The sequence below is a fragment of the Camellia sinensis genome, chromosome 5 (genome assembly GCF_055761805.1).
Source record: "Camellia sinensis isolate YWXY chromosome 5, ASM5576180v1, whole genome shotgun sequence".
Classification (NCBI taxonomy): Eukaryota; Viridiplantae; Streptophyta; class Magnoliopsida; order Ericales; family Theaceae; genus Camellia; species Camellia sinensis.
In genome coordinates, this window is record NC_138965.1 from 49,411,671 (window position 1) to 49,436,173 (window position 24,503).

Here is a 24,503-nt window from a genome sequence, read left to right on the forward strand (position 1 = left end):
AAGCTTTTAGAAAGTCAAAAAGTCTAAAAACCTATGAAGCTAAAAGTCCAAAATAGTAACTGAAATAAGAGCATTAAGACTACAAGTATGCTTCTAGAGTTTAATTATATAGAGTGCATTCATTTCAGATTAACTGGGAGTTGGATGCTTGAGAAAAGAGCAAAGAAAAAGAAAAAAAATGGAGCAAAATATTCATCTCTACGGTGGATTATAATTGTTCAATCACTTAATTTCTGAACATGAGCAAGACAACTTTCTATTTTAGCAGCAGTGTATATTATATATTGATGCTCAAAACCAGGTTTGGTACATGCAAATCATTTTCTATTGGATCAAATCATATTCATTCCTATTTTGTGTTTTTCATTTTCGAAATATGATATATATACATAATTTTCATACAAAATTTAACATAATGTGGCAATAGTACTTTTGCAATTTGATCCAAAGTGATGAACATTTTAACTTCCAATAAATAACTATGAATGAAACACATCATTATGTATGATATTCTAACAATTTTCATGAAAGGGAGCTTATCTTGATTAAATTCAATTTGAGTAATTTTTAAATATCCTTTTTGAAACTACCTCAAAATGAATTAGGGAATCAAAAGAGTCTTTCTTTGGATAGATTTTATGGAGAAACGAAGAGGAAAATAAATTCATTTTATTAAGGAGAATTTAATGAAAAAATTTAATAAAAATAAAGTCCATCCCAGAATTTAAAAATTTTAAAAATTGGACCTATTTTGAAAAGGTCCAAAAATAGACCCAAAAAAAGAGTCAATTTTCTTGGCCTTTTTTTTTTTTTTTTTTTTTTTTTGTCCTAACAATTTTTTTTCCAAATTTTGTCTTTATGTTCAAGGCCTTCTAACCTAAGAGCTAAAAAGAAAAAAATTAATAAAAAATATTAAAAAATCAATAAATATATATATATATATATAGACTAAAAAAACATGGCTAAAATAGTTGCCCAATAGGCTAAATGCAATTTAATTTTTTTTTTTTTAATTTTGGTGCCTTTTGCTTCTAAAAAAGCAGAGCGCTTTTTGGTTTGTCAACAAGGATTTGCAAAACAAGATTGGCTTCTTGATCTCAAAATAATAATAATAAATCATAAAAAATTACTAAAAATTAATTTGCCGAGTAGGGAAATACATTGAGGGATCCCTACGGCATTGTTTGGTTCTTTGGAATGAACTGAAATAGAATAATCATTCCATCAAAATATTCATTCTCATGTTTGGTTAGACTAAAAAATGCATTACAAATGTAATCACCTTTCACTATGTTAAGGGAATGATCATTGCATAAGAAAGCCCAAGGAATCACCGTTTCATCTCATATCATTCCATCTCATTCTAATGAACCAAACAGCATTTATCTATAAACACAAAAACGCCTAATTGATATAGAACTATTCATAATATTAGGGAAGGGGGAGAGTACTACTTTGTAATCACATTTTCAGCTCCAAAACTCCCATCATTGCATGTCATAATAAGCCCTACCAAGTCTTCTTCCTTTTCAAGTTTTGTCGTAAAGACAAGTAGCAGTCTCCAAAAGGAAGCATAGCAAGCAAAAGGTTCTGTATGTTTCTACCCGGTGCCCCCACTTCAATCATCATTTGTGGTTGCCTCCATAACACAAACATATGATCTGTATGCATGTAAACTTTTCTACATTTATAAATAAAAACAAAATAGAATTGCCAACCCGACCAAAAATCAAGGACCATTATATGCTACAAAAAACATTAACGTGGGTTAAAGGAAAGAGTAACTAGAATTTAAGAACAATATTAAGGGGAGGGAAAGAGGGAAAAAAACCACTAAAATTGGGCAATGATACTGATTGTGATGGTTTTCAGCACCGCGGAGTAATTTCCCAGAACTTTAATGGAGCACAAAAGTCAGGAGCTAAAATTGTGGATAAATGTCACATAGTATGAACTTTCCATTAGCTGATAACATACATAACAAAAGTGTATCTATCATGACCAAAACCTTTCCTCTAGCAGAATCAAGTTGTGTTATTTTTGTCATCATCACATGTTGCAACTATGGTTTTACGTTCTTTCTCAAGGATTTCTGCAGGCAACAAGACCCTAAAAACAGCATAGTGGTGATTTAGGCTTTTTTCACCTTGTAGTCTATGAACACTTCCCAGTGCACCCTCATTTGGATTTGGGAAGGCATAGAATATACGCCTAACTCTTTGATGGACTAGTGCCATTGCACACCTGTTATAGACAACAACAAAAGATGCAAGACATCAGAATAATATAGAATGGAAGAAAATTTCTGGACAGACAAACTCATGTCCTGGCTGCTTGCCGCTGGTTATCTCACACACAAGCTTACAATTATTCAAACTGACTGCATTCATTTTTCTGTCACTAACAATTCTAGATTTTGTTACGTTTTGTGCAAATTGACAGAGACAGATGCTCTAGAAATATTTGTGGAAATCGTTTACACAATTTCTCACCAAATTAAGAGAGCATGTATCATTGGGGTGTTTACAGTCAAAAAGCTACTTTTATTTTATAGTAGGGAAAACTACACTAACCTATCCTGACTAATGGGTTAATTACAGCAGCACATTAGCTTGTGAATATTACTCTGACCTCCCCTTCATTAACGTAACATAAGCAGAGTTGACAAAGTGAAAATACATTTTCACCCGTACATGTTTTGAACATATATTGGTATGTCAGACATTAAATGTAAATGGGTAAATTACATTTTGGCTCCCTATGGTTAAGTTAAAAAACACATAACCCCCTTAATGTTTATTTTGTAACCCTAAACCCGCTTGTGTTGTCAAACAAACTGCAATACTTAATATTTCCGTCCAACATAACAGTGCGTGACACATGCAACAAGAAAGAACTGATAGGCATTGCTCCTGCCATATTTGAGCACCTAATGGACAATGATGCCCCTGTTCTCTCCAAATTTTCAATGACCATATTTGGAAGCAAATCATCCATGTTTGCAATGGATTTCTATAGAGAAAAAAAATGCACGAATAGTTGAGCATGTTGGCCACCCATCACCAACTCATGCGCCATCGACCACCAGCGGCACCAAACCCTCTTCCTTCTGCTCTCTCCATCTTGCGCCACAAACACGATTGAATTCTCCAAAAACCCAACGACCATCACTAAAAACATATATATATTCAATATATATAATACCAAATTTCTATGGCTCCTGTACACACACACACACACACACACATATGATACCAAATCTGAACTTCAACTGGAAATGCAAGACTCAATTAACAGTAGATGAGGGAGGGGTAGCGATCGGTGAGGGTGGTTCCACTGCAAAAGGTGAATTAGATCTACAGGAACGAGTACACTATTCAATTCCACAGCCCTGTTGTAGAAGAGTTGCTTATCTAAAATATTGGAGAGATTTGCACTCCAGCAAACTTTCAATCTTTGAAAAAAATTATCTTCAGTAGCTAAATAGTCAAACACTAGTTACTCATTTTATTACTCCCCATTGCCATGGTCCACTTATCACCCTCATATATATATATATATATATACAAACACCAAAACCAATTCAAAGAAATAAAAACACAGCATGGAGCTTCAATCCAAAATCAAAGCTTATGGTTTGTATTGACTAGGAATAAAGTATTTAGATATATTTATATAGATATATGGAGCTTCACATATACCAGCCGAAGCACTGGAAACTATGGCCTTGTCTGGTTTGTGTTTTGAGATATTATTTCAGAAATAATTTTCTAGAGAGAGTTTAGAAAATTTGAAAATTTGTTTAGTTGTATATTTTGAAAGTAGTTTTAAAGTTTTGGAGTTTGGGATGATTTGATACTTTTTTATAGTTGAATAGATGGGTGTGAGAGAAAAAGTAATTGAGAAGGAGAGAAGATAAAAAAAGTGAGTGATTGATTGATGTATAGTAGACAGAAAACTGATTTTGGAATTTTTTTTTTTTAAATTTCAACCGAGCATGTTTTTGGAATTTTTTCTCCAAAAACATGTTTTGAGAGACAAACCAAACATGCCCTATGATTTTTGTTGAATCTCCTACTTTAGGTTCCAGGTACACAACAGCCTTGATCACTCAACGGTATGATTTTCATCAGCAATTGGTTATTTCTTCAATTCTTTCATACCTACATTTCTAGAAAGTCTCCACTATGTAAAACAACATTACCATACCCAACAGTGGGTGATGGTGAATATCTAGGGTTTGATGTGAGTTAGCTGGGGGTGGTAGAGTGGTGTGTGAAGGGAGGGAAGCAAAGAGAGAAAGGGGACACAGAGAGGTGAAATAACAGGGCTATGTTTTACCTTTTCTGTTTTACACATCAATATTAAAGCAAATGACAGCTGGGTTTGGTGTTTCTAAGCGTAACCTCAAGGGGGTAAAGTGTAGTTTACCCAATGTAAATATAATGTCAAATGACAAAATAACCTTTGTAAATTATATAATCTTCATAAATTATCCTCCACCTTTTCTTCTCCCACATAGATTACCATCACCCCACCCCTGCCACCACCATTGTTGCCACCTCCCTCCCCCTCTATAAGCATGGCCAGATAACCGGTTTCTCGGCAAGAGAGAGAACTAAAGCTAATCTGAGGACAAGGCAAGGGAGAACTATGCAAGGGTTTATCATACTGAAGGGAAGGAAGAGTAATGTAAATCTATGGCTATATTACCAAGAACATAGATTGTTCTGATACATGGAATAGGAAGGGTAAGGCAGTACACCAAATGCTCCAAATTGTGGTACGATAGGAGTATAACACTATTAAGAATTTAAAGTACTTTTAGTCTAGAAAATTTTTTAACAATTATACATCCAATAAAATGTAGGCATTTTTCCAAATTAGTCATATGGCAACACATATTTTATGAACATTATGACTCATTTTTTTATGTTTTTCATGTTAAAATTTCACAACTTACCTTAGATTTTAGTTCATTATATTTATTTTTTTACTCCTAAGGAAACCTTAAGGAAATATATTGGAACAAACTTTTGGGATCGCTTTGGATCGCCAAATTTACCATTTTTGAATACAAGTATACCATGATTAGGAACTTGCGTTCCAAAACATAATTCGCTAGGGATCAACATTTTCTGGTGACACATATCAAGTAGCAATACAAAATTGGAAGTTAAGAATTTCTTTTCGTATATTTTAATAGTAAAAAAAAATGTTTTGGTAAAAATAAGTTTAAACAAGGGAAATTTTAGTCAAAGATTATGTAAACATGCTTTTTAATAAACACATTTTAGTCAAAGACTCTTATGTATATATATCACTCAGCATATTTGATTTCAGTCAATAAAGAGCAAAATAGGCCCTTCATTGCATTATTTGTTGACATCATGGTCAAACCGTCCACAAGACTAGCGAGCGGTGATCTAATGGCGTGGGTGTAATTGTTATTTGACTACAATACTTGGGGAAGCATGCAAAAATTTTACCATACTAATGAGGCCCATTTTAATAACCTGTGTTACATGCATGGACTCTTCTATTCTCCAAAATACCCATGTCCATCGAATATAACAAGGAAGTGTGGGGTATACCGTATACGTGTCTGATACCCAATTTAAACACTTCGATCCTCTAATGTTTGAAAATCTTTTAAGAAGAAAAAATGTTTATTTGCAAATAAACATTTATGGCCTCTCACATAAATGAGACATAGAAATTTCATATTTTCCCTAATGAAGTATGTAATACCAAAATATTTGTAATCTCAATACACATTTCACATATCTCAAAACATCTTTACATATTTTTATACAATATTTACACATTTAGCATTCTCCTTTCCCTAAATGTTATTTAATTTCAAGTATATTTTCTTCATAATTTACATCTTAATTAAAAATATGATAAAATATGCAATATGTGTAAGTTTCCATAATGCACCCCCATCTTAGTAAGCAAGAAACAACAATGGGGGCCTCGCTCCTTGCCCCGAAACCTCGCCCCCCCCCCCCCCCCTCCCTACTCCTGCTCCCACTCCCGCCCCAGCCCTTGCCCTCTATCCCTACCCTCACTTCATGTAAATATGGTCCCCATACACATCCAACTTTTGAATACGTATCCTAATATCATATTTAGGTTTACAAGGGTCTAATGTTTGGACACCCACACACACCTAACACCCATACCCAAGTCCATGTAACATATTTCTAACCCCATTACTCAAGGTAGGTCAGTATAATTTACCTTTATATTATAACTTTTATTGAAAAAATAAATGCTAGTGTTAATGTATAAAATATATAACATGTTGGAAAGGAGAATATTTAGCTGAGATTTATTGCTGATCTCTAGGGATTGCCTACATGTATGTCAACTCTGTAAATAAGGAAAATTAGTTGTATGATAGCTAGCTATATGTTAGCTATATGATTATTTAGTTCCTGATTTAGTGCCTTGTATAGACTATAAATAGAGTACTTGTTTATCATTCTAAAAAATATAAAAATGAGAACAATTCTCTCCCAATTCCTTGTTTACTTGGTATCAGAGCCGAAACTTTATTCTGACTCCTTTCTGTATTTACAAACAAACAATTATTGGGACTTATTCGTAGTAATTGAAACCTTCGCCTCTCATGATGTATGGATCCAAGTCTACTGACTCACACTCTGTTTAGATAACCACTATATGCCTTAATGGAGACAATTTTCTACGTTGGTCTCAATCAATGCGTATGCATATTCGAGGGCGAGGAAAGATTGGGTACCTAATTGGTGATACAAAAGCGCTTGATTTGAAGGATACGACTTATACAACTTGGGATGCAGAAAACGCCATGGTTATGGCCTGGCTTGTTAATTCCATGGATGAAGATACCGCCTCTAATTATATGTGCTATCCAACTGCCAAAAGACTCTGGGCTAATATTAACCATATGTATTTTGACCTTGGCAATCAATCCCGAATGTATGAGCTGCAACTACAACTTGGAGAAATTCAACAAGGGAGAGACAATGTCACCAAATACTTAAATACTTTGACAAGGTTGTGGCAAGATCTGGATATTTTCAATGATTATGAATAGAAATTAGGAATGGCAACGGGGCGGGGCGGGGCCGGGGATCACACTCCCCGTCCCCGATCCCCGATGGTGGAAATACCCCCGTCCCCGGCCCCGATTCCTGACGGGGAACCCATAACCACCCCCATCCCCGTCCCCGTCCCCGTCCCCGTACAGGGATCGGGTTTCCCCGACCTCGAAATTCCCCGACCAATTGATCAACATGTTCATCAACAAACAGAGAGAGAGAGAGAGATTTTTTCAACAACAGATCAACAAACAAAAATTTTTTTAATAACACATATTACAAACACAAGAACAAAAAAAAAATTGTATGTATACATTACAGATCTGTTCCACACTGTGTTACACACACACACACAACAGATATATTGTTCATCAACAGATATAATATAAATAACTTGGAAAAAAAAAAATTGTGGATCAATGAACAACAGATATGTATATATATAGCGAGAGAGAGAGGGGGGGGCTTCATCACGATCTGTCCTGGTCATGGTCGTGGCTGCAGATCGGTGGTGGTGGTGGTGGCTTCAGATCGGTGGTGACAGAGGAGCAGGAACGTCGTTCGTTGTGTGACAGAGAGAGCGGCAGTGAGGGAGAATGATCGGCGGCGAGGTACGAGCAGCGGCGATGGACGATCGGCGGTTACGGACGAGAACTGAGCTATGTACGGCGATGGACGATCGGCGGTGGCGGTGACGATCGGCGGTACGAGCAGCGGCGAAACCCTAGCTCTTGGCAACGGCGTAGAGAGAGAGAGAGAAGCGTGTTTTGTTTTGTGTTGTGTGTGAGAGAACTGAGCAGTGTTTCAACACAAAACCCTACACGCGCATATATATACGGAAGGGCAAATTAGTAATTTTACATCGGGGATTATTCGGGGCGGGGATCGGGGTCGGGGTCGGGCCGGATCCGGGACTGAAACATGTATCCCCGTCCCCGGCCCGAAGATCACCGGGGATACATTTTTTAATACCGTCCCCGGCCCGTCGGGGGTATTTTTTGGGGAATCACCACTTAATTCGGGGCCGGGGGGTCGGGTCCCCGTCGGGCCAAGTTCCGATTGCCATTTCTAATAGAAATCTTCAGCTGATTGCAATCACCACAAGAAGACAGTAGAAAACAATCGCATCTAAAATTTCTCACTGGCCTAAACTTAGAATTTGATGAAGTCTCGGTCCTCTTCTTTCACTTGGAGAGGTATTTGCTGAAGTTCGAAGAAAGGAAAGTCACCAGAGTGTTATGCTCGGACCAAAAAGGGCTGAGGCACCAACTGAAAATTCTGCCCAAGTTGTTGCTGATGCAAATATGAGCCAAACTTCCAATAGCCAGCGCAGAGCCGAGGACAAGCCTTGGATTTGGTGTGATGTCTGCAACAAACCCAGCCATACACGAGAGACATGCTAGGAGATTCATGGCAAACCTGCCAACTGGAAAAACAGCAAGCCTAGAGATCGACCTGCTTGTGCAAATGAGGCTTATGTTGGTGCCTTCAGTAAAGAGCAAATGATTCACCTTCTAAAGCTGCTAAAAATCCAATATAGACTCCGGTATTCCTAGTGTTTCTCTAGCTCAAACAGGTAGTAACTCTGGTGCTTTCTCTTGTCATTCTAGTCCTACACCTTGGATCATTGATTCAGGTGCATATAATCATATGATAAATCTCTCTCATGTATTTCATTCTTATTCCCCTTGTTCTGGTCATAAAAAAGTAAGAATTGCAGATGAAAATCTTTCATCTATTGCAGGGAAAGGTTCTATCAAACTTTCTAACAAAACCACCCTAAAATCCATCATTCATGTCCCTAATCTTGCCTGTAATCTCTTATTTGTGAGTCAACTATCTAAATATTCTAATTGTCGTGTTATCTTTTGTGATTCCCACTGTGATTTTCGAGATCTAAGCACGGGGATGATGATTGGCAGTGCTAGAATGATGGACGGTCTCTACTATTTTGATGACAACTTTCTCCGTAATAAACAAGCTCAAGCTTTCCGTACTAGTATTAGTTCTCTCTCTCTATCTGTGAGCAAATAATTCTTTAGCATCTTAGACTAGGACACCCTAGTTTTTCTTATTTCGCGTATCTATTTCTTGTTCTATTTAAAAATGTGGATTGTTCATCTTTTCACTGTAAAAGTTGTCATTTATCAAAGAGCGATCGCAATACTTTTCAAAACCATATTGTGCCTCAAAACCATTTTACTTGATTCATAGTGATGTTTGGGGTCCTTTGAAAATTACCACATCTTCTGGAAAAAAATAGTTTGTAACTTTCATAGATGATCACACTCAGTTATGTTGGGTATATTTGATGAATGATAAATCTGAAGTTGAAAATTTGTTCAAAAATTTTTCCAACCAATTTCAAACAAAAATAAACATTCTTCATTCCGTTAATGGAACTGAGTATTTCAATCAAGTTTTGGGAAATTTTTAAAAGAAAAAGGGATTCAACATCAATCTACTGTAGTGATACTCCTCAACAAAATGGTATTGCCGAGAGAAAAAACAGACATTTACTTGAAGTTGCACGTGCCATTATGTTCTCAATGCATATTCCAAAATATCTATGGGGAGATGCAATTTTGATGGCATCTTATTTGATCAATAGAATGTCTACTCATATTTTAAAATATGTTACACCCCTTAAATGTTTCAAAATATTCTTCTTGAATGTCAACTTTTCTTTGATTTACCCATGAAAATTGTTGGGTGCACTGTGTTCGTTCACATACCTAGTAGGCTTCGATCCAAACTTGATCCTAGGGCAGAAAAATGTGTGTTCATCAGTTATGCCCCAAATAATAATCCTAAAACAAAAAAACAAAAACAAAAAAAAAATCGAGTATGGATGTCTTTTTTGTGGAAAGTCAGCCTTACTTTGGTCAAAACTGTCTTCAGGGGTAGATAGAAAATAATGAAGCTCAGTTTTGGTAAACAATTGTTCCTCTGCCTACTACCTTCTTTCCCGTACCTGTTCTTGATCCTTCCACATCTAGTAGTCAGGAAATTGGTAGTCACAATAATGAAAACAAGAGAAATACTAGCCACCATTGCCAAACTTAGATGATTCACAAACAAGGGGAGAAATACTAAGACAGGATCTCATCAATCCTACTTCAGAACTTCGTGTTTACACTTGAAGGGGTACTCATCAAACAAGTAAAGACTTACCTACAACTCTAGCACAAAACAGATCACTGTCTCCAAGCGATGATCCATCTATTGCTCAAGGTAACTCTAATCCTTCTTGTCAAATTCCACTCCGACTGCTTCGGATCTTGATGTAACTATAGCACTTAGAAAGGGAGTTTGAACCTGTACGGAACATCCTATTGCTAAATATGTGTCTTACCATAAGCTTTCTAAGTCTCATAAAAGCTTTTACCTCAAACATTTCCCACCTATTTATCCCGAGAACCATTCAGCAAGCCATGGATAATCTGGATTGGAAATTAGCATTTTTGGAAAAGATGAATGCTCGGAAAAAGAATAGGACTTGGGAAATTGTTAACTTACCGAGGGACAAGAAAACAAGAGAATGCAAATTGGTGTTTACGGTTAAGTGTAGAGCTGATGGAAGTATAGAAAGGTACAAGGTGCGTTTAGTGGCAAAAGGTTTTACACAAACATACGGAATTGATTACCAGGAGACTTTTGCTCCAGTCACAAAGATTAATTCAATCCGTGTTTTACTATGTCTTTACTGGCCCTTACACCAGCTAGATGTAAAAAAAAAAAAAAAGCATTCTTAAACAGGGATTTGGAAAAGGAAGTCTTTATGAGCCTACCACCAGGGTTTGAAGAACATCTTAGTGAAGGGAAAGTGTGTAGACTAAGAAAATCCTTGTATGGCCTCAAACAATCTCCCATAACATTGTTTGAGCGATTTGGAAAAGCTGCAAAGGCCCACGGATATATACAAAGTCAGGCAAATCACACTTTTGTTCTATAAGCACTCAACAGAAAGAAAGATTGCTATTTTAATTGTTTATGTTGATGATATAGTATTAACAGGTGATGATCATGTTGAGCTCAACAGACTCAAGAGAGTCCTTGCTGATGACTTTGTGATCAAGGACTTGGGAGTCTTTAAATATTTCCTTGGAATGAAGTTTGCCAGGTCTAAAAAGAGCATCTTCATGTCTCAATGAAAATATGTGGTGGATCTTCTTAGAGAGACAAGTCTACTCCGTTGCAAGGTAGCAGAGCCACCAATTGAACCTAATTTGAAGCTCCAATCTGCTAAACCAGAAGATGTGAAGAACATGGAACAATTTCAAAGGCTAGTTGGTAGACTGATTTAACTATCGCATACTCGCCTAGATATAGCTTTTGCAGTGAGCATGGTAAGTCAATATATGCACTCACCAAGTCCAACACACTTCAAGGCAGTGTACAAAATCCTAAGGTACTTAAAGGGATCACCAAGGAAGGGCCTGCTGTTTGAAAAATATGGTCACCTTCAAATTGAAGTATACACAGATGCAGACTAGGCTGGTAGCATAACCGACAGAAGATCAACCTCTGGCTATTGTACTTTAGTTGGAGGAAACCTTGCTACTTGGTGTTGTAAATAGCAAAATAAGGTAGCAAGAAGCAGTGCTAAAGTCGAATTTAGATCAGTTGCCCATAGAATTTGTAAGATGTTATGGATTAAGAGTCTTAGATGAACTTAAGGTCTCAAGTCCCTCTTTGAGAAAGGCATACTGTGATAACAAAGCAGCAATCTCAATAGCACATAACCCTGTTCTTCATGACAAAACAGACCAACTGATGAACAGATTGCAGATGTTCTTACAAAGGGATTGTCTAGAAAACAATTTGAGAAATTGACAGGCAAGCTAGCTATGGAAGATATCTTCAAACCAACTTGAGGGGGAGTGTTGGAAAGGAGAATATTCAGCTGAGATTTAATGCTGATCTCTAGGGATTGCCTACTTGTATGTCAACTCTCTAAATAAGGAAAATTAGATGTATGACAGCTAGCTGTATGATTATTTAGTTCTTGATTTGGTGCCTTGTATAGACTATAAATAGTGTGCTTGCTTATCATTCTAAAAAATATAAAAATGAGAACAATTCTCCCAATTCCTTGTTTACTAAAGAGAATCATCACAACTTCTTTTATGTCAACAAGGCCCAACATAGATGCCCCCTCTAAAAAGCACACATACTTCTACAAAGAAAGCATGTCATGTCAGACACCTATGTCAAACACAACACCCTGTGGACATGCCTAAAAAACCATGTCCGACATTTCTTCAACCTGTCTTAATTAAAATTTTAAATTCATAATATTATACACTTCTTGAACTCTCCCAACACGATCTATGCCATGAATCTCCTCCTAGTAAAAATATTTTGCATTCTTCTGCATACAACTTTTGCACTCTAAATTAAAATATTTGTAAGATGATATATCATGTGCATTTCAATGTCTACAATTGTTTGCATTCTTTAGAATGCAATTATTACATTAATATCTAGGTATTTAAGTTATGAAATATATGACTTTAATTCTAATTAATGTTATGTTTCTTTTTGAATAACCTTTGAAAAAACTATTCATATATTTAACATATAATAAATTTTAACATGTCCTAGGCATATTGTGTCCTACATTTTTTTTTTAAATTCCTGTGTTGGCATGTTTTGAGTCGTGTTGCATGTCCGTGTATGTGCTACTTAATGCCCTCTTGATACTAGAACATCCTAGAAGGGATACATTGTCGGAAAAACACAGTGGAGTCAACCCCGAAAGGAGGTTCCAACAGGGAGTCCCACTCCAACTTCAATGTTTCATCTAAGGTGGCAACATTAGCAACTTACAAGTTACTAACAAATGAGTAAACTGTTTTTTTGAGTACCCAATGAGCACACAGCTAAGGTCAGTTCTATTTTACTTTCCTTGATCCACAAGTATATACCTATATCAAATAATAAACTAGGTACCAAGCAATCAAAAATAAAAACAAAAAAATACAGGCTGTAATTCATAAATGACAGAACAATTATCAGGGTCGATGGACTTACAACGTGCAAGGCTCCCAAACAAGGAAGACGTCATAACCTGTACATAAATATGGTCTGACTGATTCACAATGAAAACCATTGATATGAGAATCCAGTTTTTCATCATCCTGAACCTGAAACAGCATAATTCATTGTCATAAAAGTTTAAAAAACACTAAAATAATTATTCTTTATTTGTTGATAAGCAATCATTGAAAAGAAATTTCAAGTAATCTATTTTGATGGTTTTCAGGGGAAAACACATTAAATTACAACAATTTCTGACAAGTAAAAAACACTATCATGGCCATATGTAATTACATATACATATGCACGCATAAAATATTTCTAGATAATAATCACACATTTTTTGAAACATCACCATCTCATAAAAAGGTTGTCTCTGGGAAGCCAGAATTTCTCCTTGTTTGAAACTGAGTCAACCTTTTCAGCATAGGTTTACAAAGCTGCTTAATTAAATCTTTATAAATATTAAAAAATAAAAAATGAAACACATCCACAGGCACCACAGACCCACTCACCTTCACCCACCCCCCAACACACACAAGTCTGGTGATTAAGTGAGAAATTCGGAACGGACAATTCAGATGTTTCTTCTATTTTCTCCTCTCTTTTTCCTCATCAAACAAAAAGGAAAACATCTGAGGCTGGTGGTTTCCCTAAACAAGTATTGAATGTTGTATAGCACAAGAAAAAATGAGGCTGCTTACATCTTCGAGATTGGTCATTTGTCTTTTTACAGGAGAACCTCTTAAAGAATACTGCACTAGATCCATTTGAGTAGAGTTACTTCCAGTATGTCCAATACCAGGAAAAAAGTGTCTATCCCTGGCTGCAGAATATTCAATAGCTACAATAGCAGCATGTCGTAAAGGGTGCCTAAAACACGAGGCTAGTTGTTGCTCAGCCCATCGCCAAGGGTATAAACAAGCAACACCAGTGTACAACTGCCTGGATTCAGCAGATGAAGGGTTTGAAAGCAATTTTTTATGTATTTCAACACTACTGGCAATGGGGTGGCAAGTATAAGCTTCTTGCTGTTCAAAGAAGCATGTTTCCACACCTGCCTGGTTTGTTAGTGAATTCTGAGAGCGCACTTGGTCACATGCACTTGCAATTACCTGCTTAGTTGAAGGATCCACAATAATAGCGGCATTAACTACCTGGTAGAATAGAACAAAGAGACAGGTTTAGACAATCACAGCCATACCATGAGTTTTTGGTTTTAAATAAGTACAGTTATTACACAGTTCAATACACCAGCCATGCCAATTACACCTGCTTAACATTTACATTAGCACTGCATATCAACCAAGTTGAGCTCAGTTTTAAAAATGTCCTGCTCAGTTCAATTTAGTTTTTGATATGCTTGGACAAACACATCACCAAACAAACTGCGCTCAAGCATGCAGCACCAACTCGAGTTTGGATCAAATGGTAGTACCAGACATTGCATAGGCCAATTAGGGTGTACTGATATGGCAAGAAAACTTGTCTCTTCTTTGACTACAATGTCTACATAGAACTAAATAAATAATGGGATCCCAAAATCTTATCTCATCTGTAACCTTAATGTTTTTGACTGTTATAATTAACAATAGAAATACCCAAGTAATTTCTGTCTTATATTTGGGCACATTTTCACAAGCCAAGTATTTCTCACTCAGCAAGCAGACCTCAGATATCAAGAGCTCCATATTTAGTTTTTAAATAAATCTGAACAAGTTTTTCAATAAGCAGGCCAAAATTAGCCCAAACGCAAACAACCAGTCCCATCCCTCACCAGATATAGGTTTTTGTACAACAGTTAAATAACTACCTGGCCATCACCAGATTTCGCCATATCAACTGTAAGTTTCATGAAGTTGTGAATCGAATGGGAGTCCTCTTCACTAAATCCAGTAATGCCATCTATATTGCTGCAATCAAATAAAACATTGATCTATATTTTATAACATTTTTCATTAAATATACAAGAAGCATCTCATCTGAATATATTCCAAGTTGTGAAGATAATATATAACAAATACATCAAAAAATTTTAACAAATTTTTGTTATAAGCATTAGCAACATTTTCGAAACACAAGAAATTAGAAAACAGAAGTACACGCAGAAACAAACTGATGGGATCCAAGAACGAGAGAGAGAGAGAGAGAGAGAGAGAGAGAGAAGAACCCAAAGGGTTCTGAGAGAATTTCAGTATCAAATCAATTATTATTCATCAAAGTTAGTAACAAGAGATGACTCCACTCTAATTGTAAGCTACTACTAACTATTAGCACCTTGATATTTGGGAGCTGGCGGCCTGACACTTGGGTGGCACCTTGCACCTATGTCAAGCCTAGACCGCAGCATGAGGGAGGCATGCCAAAACAACAAGGTGGGTAATCAGCTGTGTCATTCGGCGGCGGCACTCAACCCTTGGCCAGAGTATGGGCAGCATGGCACATGCAAGGCATTAATATGACCTTAATGCTAGGCTGCAGCATACTTGAGGGTTTAACAAAATCAGTCAACTTGACTTGGCTAGACAGCAAGGCGTGGTGCACAACTTGGCTGGTTAGCAAGGCAGTTAGGCTTGAGCAAGGCCAACAGATGGCACTCTGGGCTCTGTTTGGCTGGTGGCTTGAGAAATTCGAATTGTTTAAGGCAATACAAAGGCTTTCTAAAATATAGAGGCAGTTGTGGGCGGTTATGCATAGAACCAGACATGAAGGTAAGGAACAAGAAAGGCTGAAATAAAGGAGAAGTTGGTGATAGTTATTTATGTATGCTTGTTTCAAATCTGTGTTAACCCCTTGGCAGTTGGGGGTGTCAACTGCCATGTCAGGTGGCACGTGTCCCTTATGTTTTGTAGCCTGTTTGAATTTCAAATGTTTTGACTATAGCCTATATAGAGGCATGGCCATGCAAACTTGAATTCATCAAGTGTTTGAGAGTTTGGCATTTGGCTTTCCTCTGTAATTGTTGGTGCAATAATAAAGGTTGGGTTTTCCCGTAATTGTTGTGTTGCTTATCTTGTATGCTTGACGAAATTTAATCTATGTGTGTGAGTTGCATACACTGGCTGAGACTAAGTGTTGGAACTTAGTGCCATCGCAGGAAATTTTTATAGATTGAAAATTAGCCATGTGACACTATCTCAAATGATAGTCACACGTCCTACATCATACTCCCGCTCTTGCAAGAGCTTGTCCTCAAGTGAAGATCAAGCAAAACAAACAACTAATGAAACAAAGAATAGAAGCACAATACAAGAACTAGTACCAATACAAACTAATCTACTAAAAGAAGCTTGTCATCAAACTAGAGAAGTTGTGCCGACACAAGAGGAATCTAGCAAATAAGGCACAAGGTGTTGCACATTGAATGCGTTGGAGATACCCAAATGAGGAGGTACCCGGCTTTGATAAGCGTTGTCATTGATTTTGTTCAGCACTTCACATGGACCCGCTTTCCAATCATTCAACTTCATGTAAGAACCATGAAGATACCTTTCCCTGCTCAATATAACCCAACCAAGATCCCCTACTTTGAATAACACCTCCCTTTTGTAAGCATCAATGACCGCCTTGTATTTTGAATTAGACTTCTCAATTTGTGACTTGATTTGAGCATGGATATTTTTCATAAATGCAGCCATCTCCTCTACTTTGTTGCTTCTTTTCCTTGAAATCGGTAAAGGAACCAAGTCCACCACACTTGAGGCTTCATCCCATAAACCATTTCAAAAGGAGAAGTGTTAATGGTGTGATCTAGAGAAGAGTAGTTAGCAAACTCGGCCAAGGGAAGAATTCCATCCCAACTCTTGGGATGATCACCCACTAAACACCTCAACAAGTTTCCAAGACTCAGGTTAACCACCTTCGTTTGGCATCGGTTTGGAGATGAAAAGTAGTGCTAAAATTCAAATCGATGCCAATTTTTTTCCACAAAGTCCGCCAAAAGTGAGCAAGAAACTTCTCATCTCTATTAGAAAGGTAGGAACACCACCATAATAGAATCACTTTGCCATTGTGCAGGAGGTAGTTCCAAAACAAAATCCATACTAACACATCTCCAAGGACTATCTGGCACCAGTAAATGCATGTGGTCCCCTTGCTTCATTGACAAACTTGACCCCTTTTCACATAGTTTCCATTTGTTCTACCAGAATCTCCGCACGGATGAGTAAGCTCTTGGCGCTCTTCTCTCTTCAATTGATGGAGTCCCATTGATTGTGACATCCCCACTGCCATCAACTGCCCTTGTCTCACACCAGATGCAGCTATTTTTATCAAGTTAACCCAAAACATTACCATTCCAAAGCTAACGGCTACATACTTTAATGGGTGCAAGAACGATGACAACTGAATTGGTTTGCGGCGCACCAACCTGCCTCGGGCACCCCCTTTTCATTGACACCGTACTAAAAAAAAAAGAATGTGATCCCTATTGGTCACAAGGAGGAGCATCGGGACGAATTTATCAGGACCCTGCATAGGTTCCAGCATGGGTACTACGTCAGCATCCCTAACTTGATTTTTTCTCAAATGACTTGTATCCTTAATGAGGTGATGCAGAGACCAATTTGAAGCACCGATACTTGGGCTCTTCCATTCATGAACTTCATCATGGTGCTCATCCAGGGGCATCCACTGTATCCTTTTGACCCTCAAGAGGACAAGGCGGATCAAATACCTCTGTATGCCAAGAAGCAGCTGAAGCATAGCACTAACCGGTTGCCACCCCCATTGGAGGTCTCTGCACAATAGCTGAACCCTATTGATGACCCAATCAAACCAAGGGCCGCTCTAGCTCCAGCTCCTCGACCATTCCGAATGACTGAGGCGCAATACCAGGACATTCAGCATGGCCAAGCCCATATTCAGCAGTCTGTCACGTACCTTCGGACCAATTATCAAGCCTATCAAGACTCCTCTCAACTAGCTTTCGATCACATGTAGGCTCGTCAGTCTAACTTCCAATAGTCGGTTACTTCCATGCAAACTGACTTCTATGCATACAGGGAGGCCAATCAGCAGCGCTACAACCTCTTCAAGGAAACTCTTCATCATGAGGCTTTCAAGACTTGATTTTTGTTGCTGTTGTTATTTGAACAACACTTCCCTCCACCACCACTAGGCCTTTTTTAGTGACTCTGTGGTTCGCTTTTTTTTTTTTTTCTTTTTTAAAAACAAAAAATCAAAAAAAAAATTCCTGGATTTCGCATTTTATTTTTCATTCGTCTTTTGTTTTTCTTTAACTTTTCAGGCTTCTTCTCCCGTCTCTATGGGTGTGTGACCTTACATGTGATGATATCATTCTTCTCTTCCTTTTATCTTGCTATTGTCTTCTGTGTTTCCATTGAGGACAAAGATTTATGTTGGGGGGTGAGGGTACTTTTTGCTTTGCATCCATATGACTTGACTTCAATTACTTTTTTAATTAGGTTGTTGAGGCAAACATATGTTAGTTGTGGAGTCTAGTGGGCATGCATGAAAATGGTTAATCTGTTGAATACTTGCATGTGATGTGTTACACTAGGATAGTTGTTTGTATTTTTTGTGGACTAGAAGACGTGTCAGGAACCCCTGCATTTTGCGAAAAATGACCTCTTTTCCTATTCAAATCTTCTATCTCAAAGGGTGCAATATTAGCCTTTCTATTCCCAAATAACAGTGTCTGAACATAATCTGCCATTTGTAAACATCCTTCAGCTCTAACACCCAAATGACAATATTTTCCATCTTTTTGCCCCCTTTCCACACTGCAAGCTCAAAAAAAACACCTTTTATTGGAAAAATTCTCTACACACAATGCTATACTATTCCCAAGCTTCCTGAAAAAAGAACCACTTTCAATGAACTTTGCTGCTTCATGTATTGTATTACTCATCGAAGATGCACTGCCAAAGTCCACTATCAATGGATATTTTGAAATCTGTTCCTCTGTGTTATATTAATCATTTCACCTCTTGACACCTCATCGACCTGAAGAATGAAAACTTTCTGCTCGATCTTTATATGATCTCATCACTTCTCTACCATGAATGGCCAGATTAAGTAAAATGAAGGAAAATAAATTACCAAAAGCTAACTAAAACAATTAAGTAATGACATAAAAGAAGGAAAATACTATGATACAACAAGAACAGATGAAGTACGATCAAAGAAATGAAGGATGGTAGTTTATGAATAGGCCACATAAGAGAAGATAAAGCAACAAAGTCAAAACTGGATAGGATCTCAGACTAGAAGAAGAAGAAAGCACCTTTACTGAAATCCGATGCAAAATGAAGAGACCACAGAAAATGAAAATAACTTTGAAGTTAAGAAGCAAAAGAATGATGGAAACGGAGAAGAAAAAGATACAACAGAAAATGCAAACTGCACAAGAAAGTCATAATAGAAAAAAGGAAAGAGAATCACAGTATTACAAAGTGATTTTCAAAGCAGCAGATCCTCATACCAATGCCATTGTCAATTACATCAAGAGAAAGAGAGAGCAATCTTTTCCCCTAGTGCCCACTCCTACTAGGAGTCCAGATGCATTGGATCATAGCACTATAGCCACGCCTATTTGGATAACATAAGTGTTAGGAGCACAACATCCTCCTCATCCTGATCAATCCCTCACTGCAGGTCTTATAGGATGGTAAATCAATAAAGGAAGATGATCAGTATCCTAAGAACTGAGCAGTTTTTCCCCAAGCAAAATATTAGCCGTTACTAAAAATTTACAACCCATTTGCAACGAGATTCCCAAAAATCGATGTAGTGCATTCTAGTTTTCTGTTTCCATAATACCCTGCATGGAGCAACTAGTAATTCCCAATTACCGTACAAATCACCAGAATGGTATTCCCTTCCCATTCACAATTCCATATGAACAAAACGGGGCCTAAGTTCTTCATCGCCAATAATCACCATAACCAGGCAGAAAGCTGCATCACATACATTGTTCACGAAGAACCTATGCTTGCATTAATCCTAACCCTAACTGCTAATTCGAGTAGCTGTGCAAAAGCTTCACATAAACATCCATTTTCATTTTCTTGAGCATGATTTGAATTCCATACATTCAAAAGCCTGAGAACTTCCAATTGTATCAATCTTTAGCTTCACCATTCAACTTCAAGTATATCAAAATTAGAAAGTCTTTTAAATATGTATTCACTTATAGATTGATTTTTACAGTTTAATCAATGAAATTCTGTTCTTAAACATCTTAAGAAAAAAGAGGACATGTATGTCCAAATATTTTGCTGAAATGATTCCTAGGCTCGTAATTCTTAAGGAGGAAAAAAAAATGAGAAAGCCTCCAGAGCATCAGACCTGCAATTTTTTGCCAATAAAGCTGAAAACATGGGAAACATAGAAATTTTGAAATTACAAACATTTGTTAGTAAGATGAAGTGGCACTTACTAGGTTGGTGGATGATACGAAGTTGGCCATAGTTTGCACTGTTCTTCCCACTCTTCTTTTGATAATGCAGCAAATTTGCAAACCTAAATCAATAGAATTCAAAATTCAAACAATTTGTATCTTTGATGGATCAAAGATTGACCCTATAAGAATGAATTCTATAAGAACCACAACAAAGACTGATGAGAAATAAACTACTAATAAAAAAGTAATTTGTATTCGTGTTGTTGGTGCATGTTCAATGTACCAACATAAGAGTTTATTATAGTAGGTCATTCAAGATATTTGCACACAGACACCAGGGTTTTTTTTAATCAGCAACAAAACAAGAAATTATTAAAGAAAATCAAGAGAAGGCACAAAAAGTACAAATGAGGACAAGTACTCTACCTACAAGAAGAAAAAGAAACAATAATTTTTTCGAAAATTAACTCATTTTCTATTAACCACAGGAAATGTTTTCCATTGACTCATGTTTTCTGACGTACCAAATGCTAGAAAATACAGAAAACACACTGAAACAAACAGAGAGCAAGTTAAATGAAATGATTGTCCTCCAGTACTCTAGACTGTGGTCATCTAACCAAGTGATGTCATTCTATATTTATTGCCACCCCTCTTTAAACCATTATTATTTCATTCAGTAAATTATAGATATACAAATGATAACTTTTTTTAAATTGAATCCAGTAACAACTATCCAAACATTTGTACTTAAAAATATACACACCCAAGTCATCAATACACTAAGATTAAATAATATAAAAATGAACCATCATTATTAAAAATTACAAAAGAACGTTGTGGGGAAAAGGAAAAAAAAAAGATGTGAATTAGGGATGGCAATAGATAACCTACCCTGTGGGTATCCATGGAGACCCAACCCAAATACATGGGTTTTTCCCTCTTTTTCTTATCCATTGGGTAGGGTAGGTGATATTCTTTAAATATCCACAGGGGATGGGTTGGGGATGGGTACCCACTAATTTCCCCATATGTTTTTTTTTTTTTTTTTTTTTTTTTTTTAAGATTCACAACTAAAACTAAATATACATTCAATCTTTTTTCTTTTTTTTATTTATTTATTTTTTCAGGTTCACAACCAATTTTTTTTTTTTTTTTTTTTTTTTTTTTAAGATCCACAACCAAAGCTAAATATATGTCCAATCTTTTTTTATTTTATTTTTAAGGTTCACAACCATTTTTTTTTTAATTTTTAAGATTCACAACAAAAGCTAAATATACATTTAATTTTTTTCCATTTTTTAATTTTTTTTAAGGTTCACAACCATTTTTTTTTTTTTTAAGATTTACAACCAAAGCTAAATATATATTTAATTTTTTTTTCTTTTTTTTTACCAAAGCTAAATATATATTTAATTTTTTTTTTACCAAAGCTAAATATATATTTAATTTTTTTTTATAAAGGTTCTGACTTTGTTATATAAATTTAAAGGTTCTGACTTTTTTATAAAGGTTCTGACTTTGTTATATACTCCATGTGTGGAAACTTTATTTCCATTTATACTTTTTTTTAAAAAAAAAAAATTTAAATTCTGAAAAGAAAACAACTTCCAATCGTTTGCCATATCGCTGCAATATTTAAGGTAATTAATTGATGGTTATCAATTATACATGGAACTACATGGTTGGAAGAGCTAAAGGTTCTGACTTTGTTATAATTTATATATTTAGTTTTGGTTGTGAATTTTTTTTAAAAAAAAAATTAAATATATATTTAGTTTTGGTTATAATTTAAATATATATATTTTAAAGAGTAGGTAACTCATCCAATATATAAAAAAAAATTTTACCAAAGCTAAATATATTTTTTTTGTTAAAAAAAAATAAAAAATAAAAAATTAAAAAAAATTAAAAAAAAATTGTTAACATTAAATATATTTAAAAAGAAAGAAAAAAGATTGAAGGTATATTTAGTTTTTGTTGTGAACCTTTAAAAAAAAAAAAAAAAAAAAAAAAAAAAAAAAAAAAAAATGGTTGCTAACATTAAATATAAAAAATAAAAATGGGGATTAAAGTGGGTTGGGAAAAATCCATACCCATTAAAAAATGGGAAGGGTGGTACCCATGGGGAATGGGGAATGGGGAAAATTTATTATAGGGGAATGGGGATGGGGAATTAATATCCACCCCATTGCCCCCCATTGCCATTCCTAATGTGAATGACTAGCCGTAACTTATGGGTTATAAAACTGGAAAATCAAGAAATCAAAACTAGAGATTCTAGATCTCAACATGCATAGTGTATATCTTAGTTTATCAATAATTTCCTTGCCCAAGTAATCTTGTTATCCAGGCAGCTTGTATGTGATTGCTGCGCCTAAAACATCATTGCCCAAAAACAACCATGAATTTAAAATTGAAAATTTTAAGACAAAAGGATGACCCACTTTTGTAACGAAGAAACTCAACTGGTAAGAGCTGATGAGCTCTAATACGCCATTTGGAATGCTATCCTGTTGACATCCATTTTCACATGCAAGGCATAAGATCACTGATAATTGAGTTTTCCCTGTCAAATAAGCCCCCAGTGTCACCAGCATATTCAACAGAAATCTCAAATTTAAACTGTATGCAAAGCAAAGGCAGACATATAAACTAAGTGTCACGGACACCAATACAAGACATGGATAGGACCCAATACGAACAAGCCAACATAATAACTTTTAAAATATCAGGACAGACTCAGCAAGGATACTACAAAAAGTAAAATATATATATTTTATACACATAAAAATAATAATTTGTTCACTTTTTATGTTACAAATATATTTATAATTATATCAAAACAATAAGAAATTATTAAATTTTTTATGGCGATAAATTATTCATTTTTCACATTTTATATGTTGGAAAAGAAGTGTGAATAGAAAGTCTTAATATCAATTTCAAAAAGCTCTATTGTTAACAAATTAGAAGTGTTATGGTTTGTGGTTTCTAAAACTAAAAAGCATAAGGAGGGATTAATAGGTGTAAATCCACATTGTTTCAATTTTAATCATTGAGCCCTGCATTATTTTCTTCAAACTAGTGCCATCACCCATATGTGTTTTATGTAAGCATTAGACATGTGTCTCCAAACTATCTGAAGTGTGTCCGATTCTTAAAACTTAAAAAATAATAATAATATGATATGTTCAAACATGTGTCAAATGCATGTCGAGGTGTGTCCAAAAAGTGTCGGTGTCCGATAAGAATAACGCACCTACATAAAAGTATTCATGATTCTTAGCAAATAAACAAAAGGTAAAATTGACGTTTTACTTCTTGTCCAATATTGAAGTGGTGCAACACTAAAATACAATTGAAATTTTTTAAGTTATTATTCAATAAACACTTACTAATACTTTTTTGAAGAATCAATTTCGTTCAACAGTGAATAATTGATGTAGTTGATTGGATTCCAAAGTTCCAACAACTACAATAGGATGACTTGAAAATACTCGGACAAGGCCAAGGCTATGCACAACCAAGTTTAGGACTGATTTCTGTAATTTCCAGCATGACTGGAATTCCCATGAGCTACAATGCTCAAAAGAAGCCAAAGAAAATAGCAAGCTTACAACAAAAAAACCAAAATCTAAAATTTTAGTTCTCTAAAAACCTTCTCAAAACAAATATTACAGCCCCAATAGGTAGGTACTGAGGTTACCTGATAGTAAAGCACCTAAAATTTTCATAAAAATAACAAGGAGACAGATGGCAAACACATAGACAATCAACAATAAGTTAGCTACACATGACCTACATGCAACCATTCAATGATAAGCAAGTGACAAGTGACGTGTGGCATTACATGACCCATTGACATGTGTCCTTCAAGCAGCCACTACACCAAGAAGTACTCAACAAGTAACTTACAAACACCCAAATCAAAATGAGGTCATACTAATAACTAAAAAAACTAACAAAAATACAACTAATGACACGAATCCTAAAATATGAAG

The 24,503-nt window shown here is 35.8% G+C and overlaps 1 protein-coding gene across 3 annotated transcripts in view; it reads right to left on the reverse strand.

The window, feature by feature from the left end:
- Positions 1–1,666: 1,666 nt before the first annotated feature.
- EMB2820 (Cytidine/deoxycytidylate deaminase family protein) overlaps positions 1,667–24,503 on the reverse strand; it is a 41,802-nt gene continuing 18,965 nt past the window's right edge. For all 3 annotated transcript variants that reach the window (XM_028208558.2, XM_028208679.2, XM_082868837.1), the window contains exons 5-10: positions 22,947–23,068; positions 20,536–20,618; positions 14,947–15,046; positions 13,838–14,290; positions 13,128–13,240; positions 1,667–2,244 (exon numbers count right to left, since the gene is read on the reverse strand). In XM_028208558.2, coding sequence (XP_028064359.2) covers positions 2,025–2,244; positions 13,128–13,240; positions 13,838–14,290; positions 14,947–15,046; positions 20,536–20,618; positions 22,947–23,068 — 1,091 coding nt within the window. In that variant the 3' untranslated portion in view covers positions 1,667–2,024. The remainder of the gene's footprint in view (positions 2,245–13,127; positions 13,241–13,837; positions 14,291–14,946; positions 15,047–20,535; positions 20,619–22,946; positions 23,069–24,503) is intronic.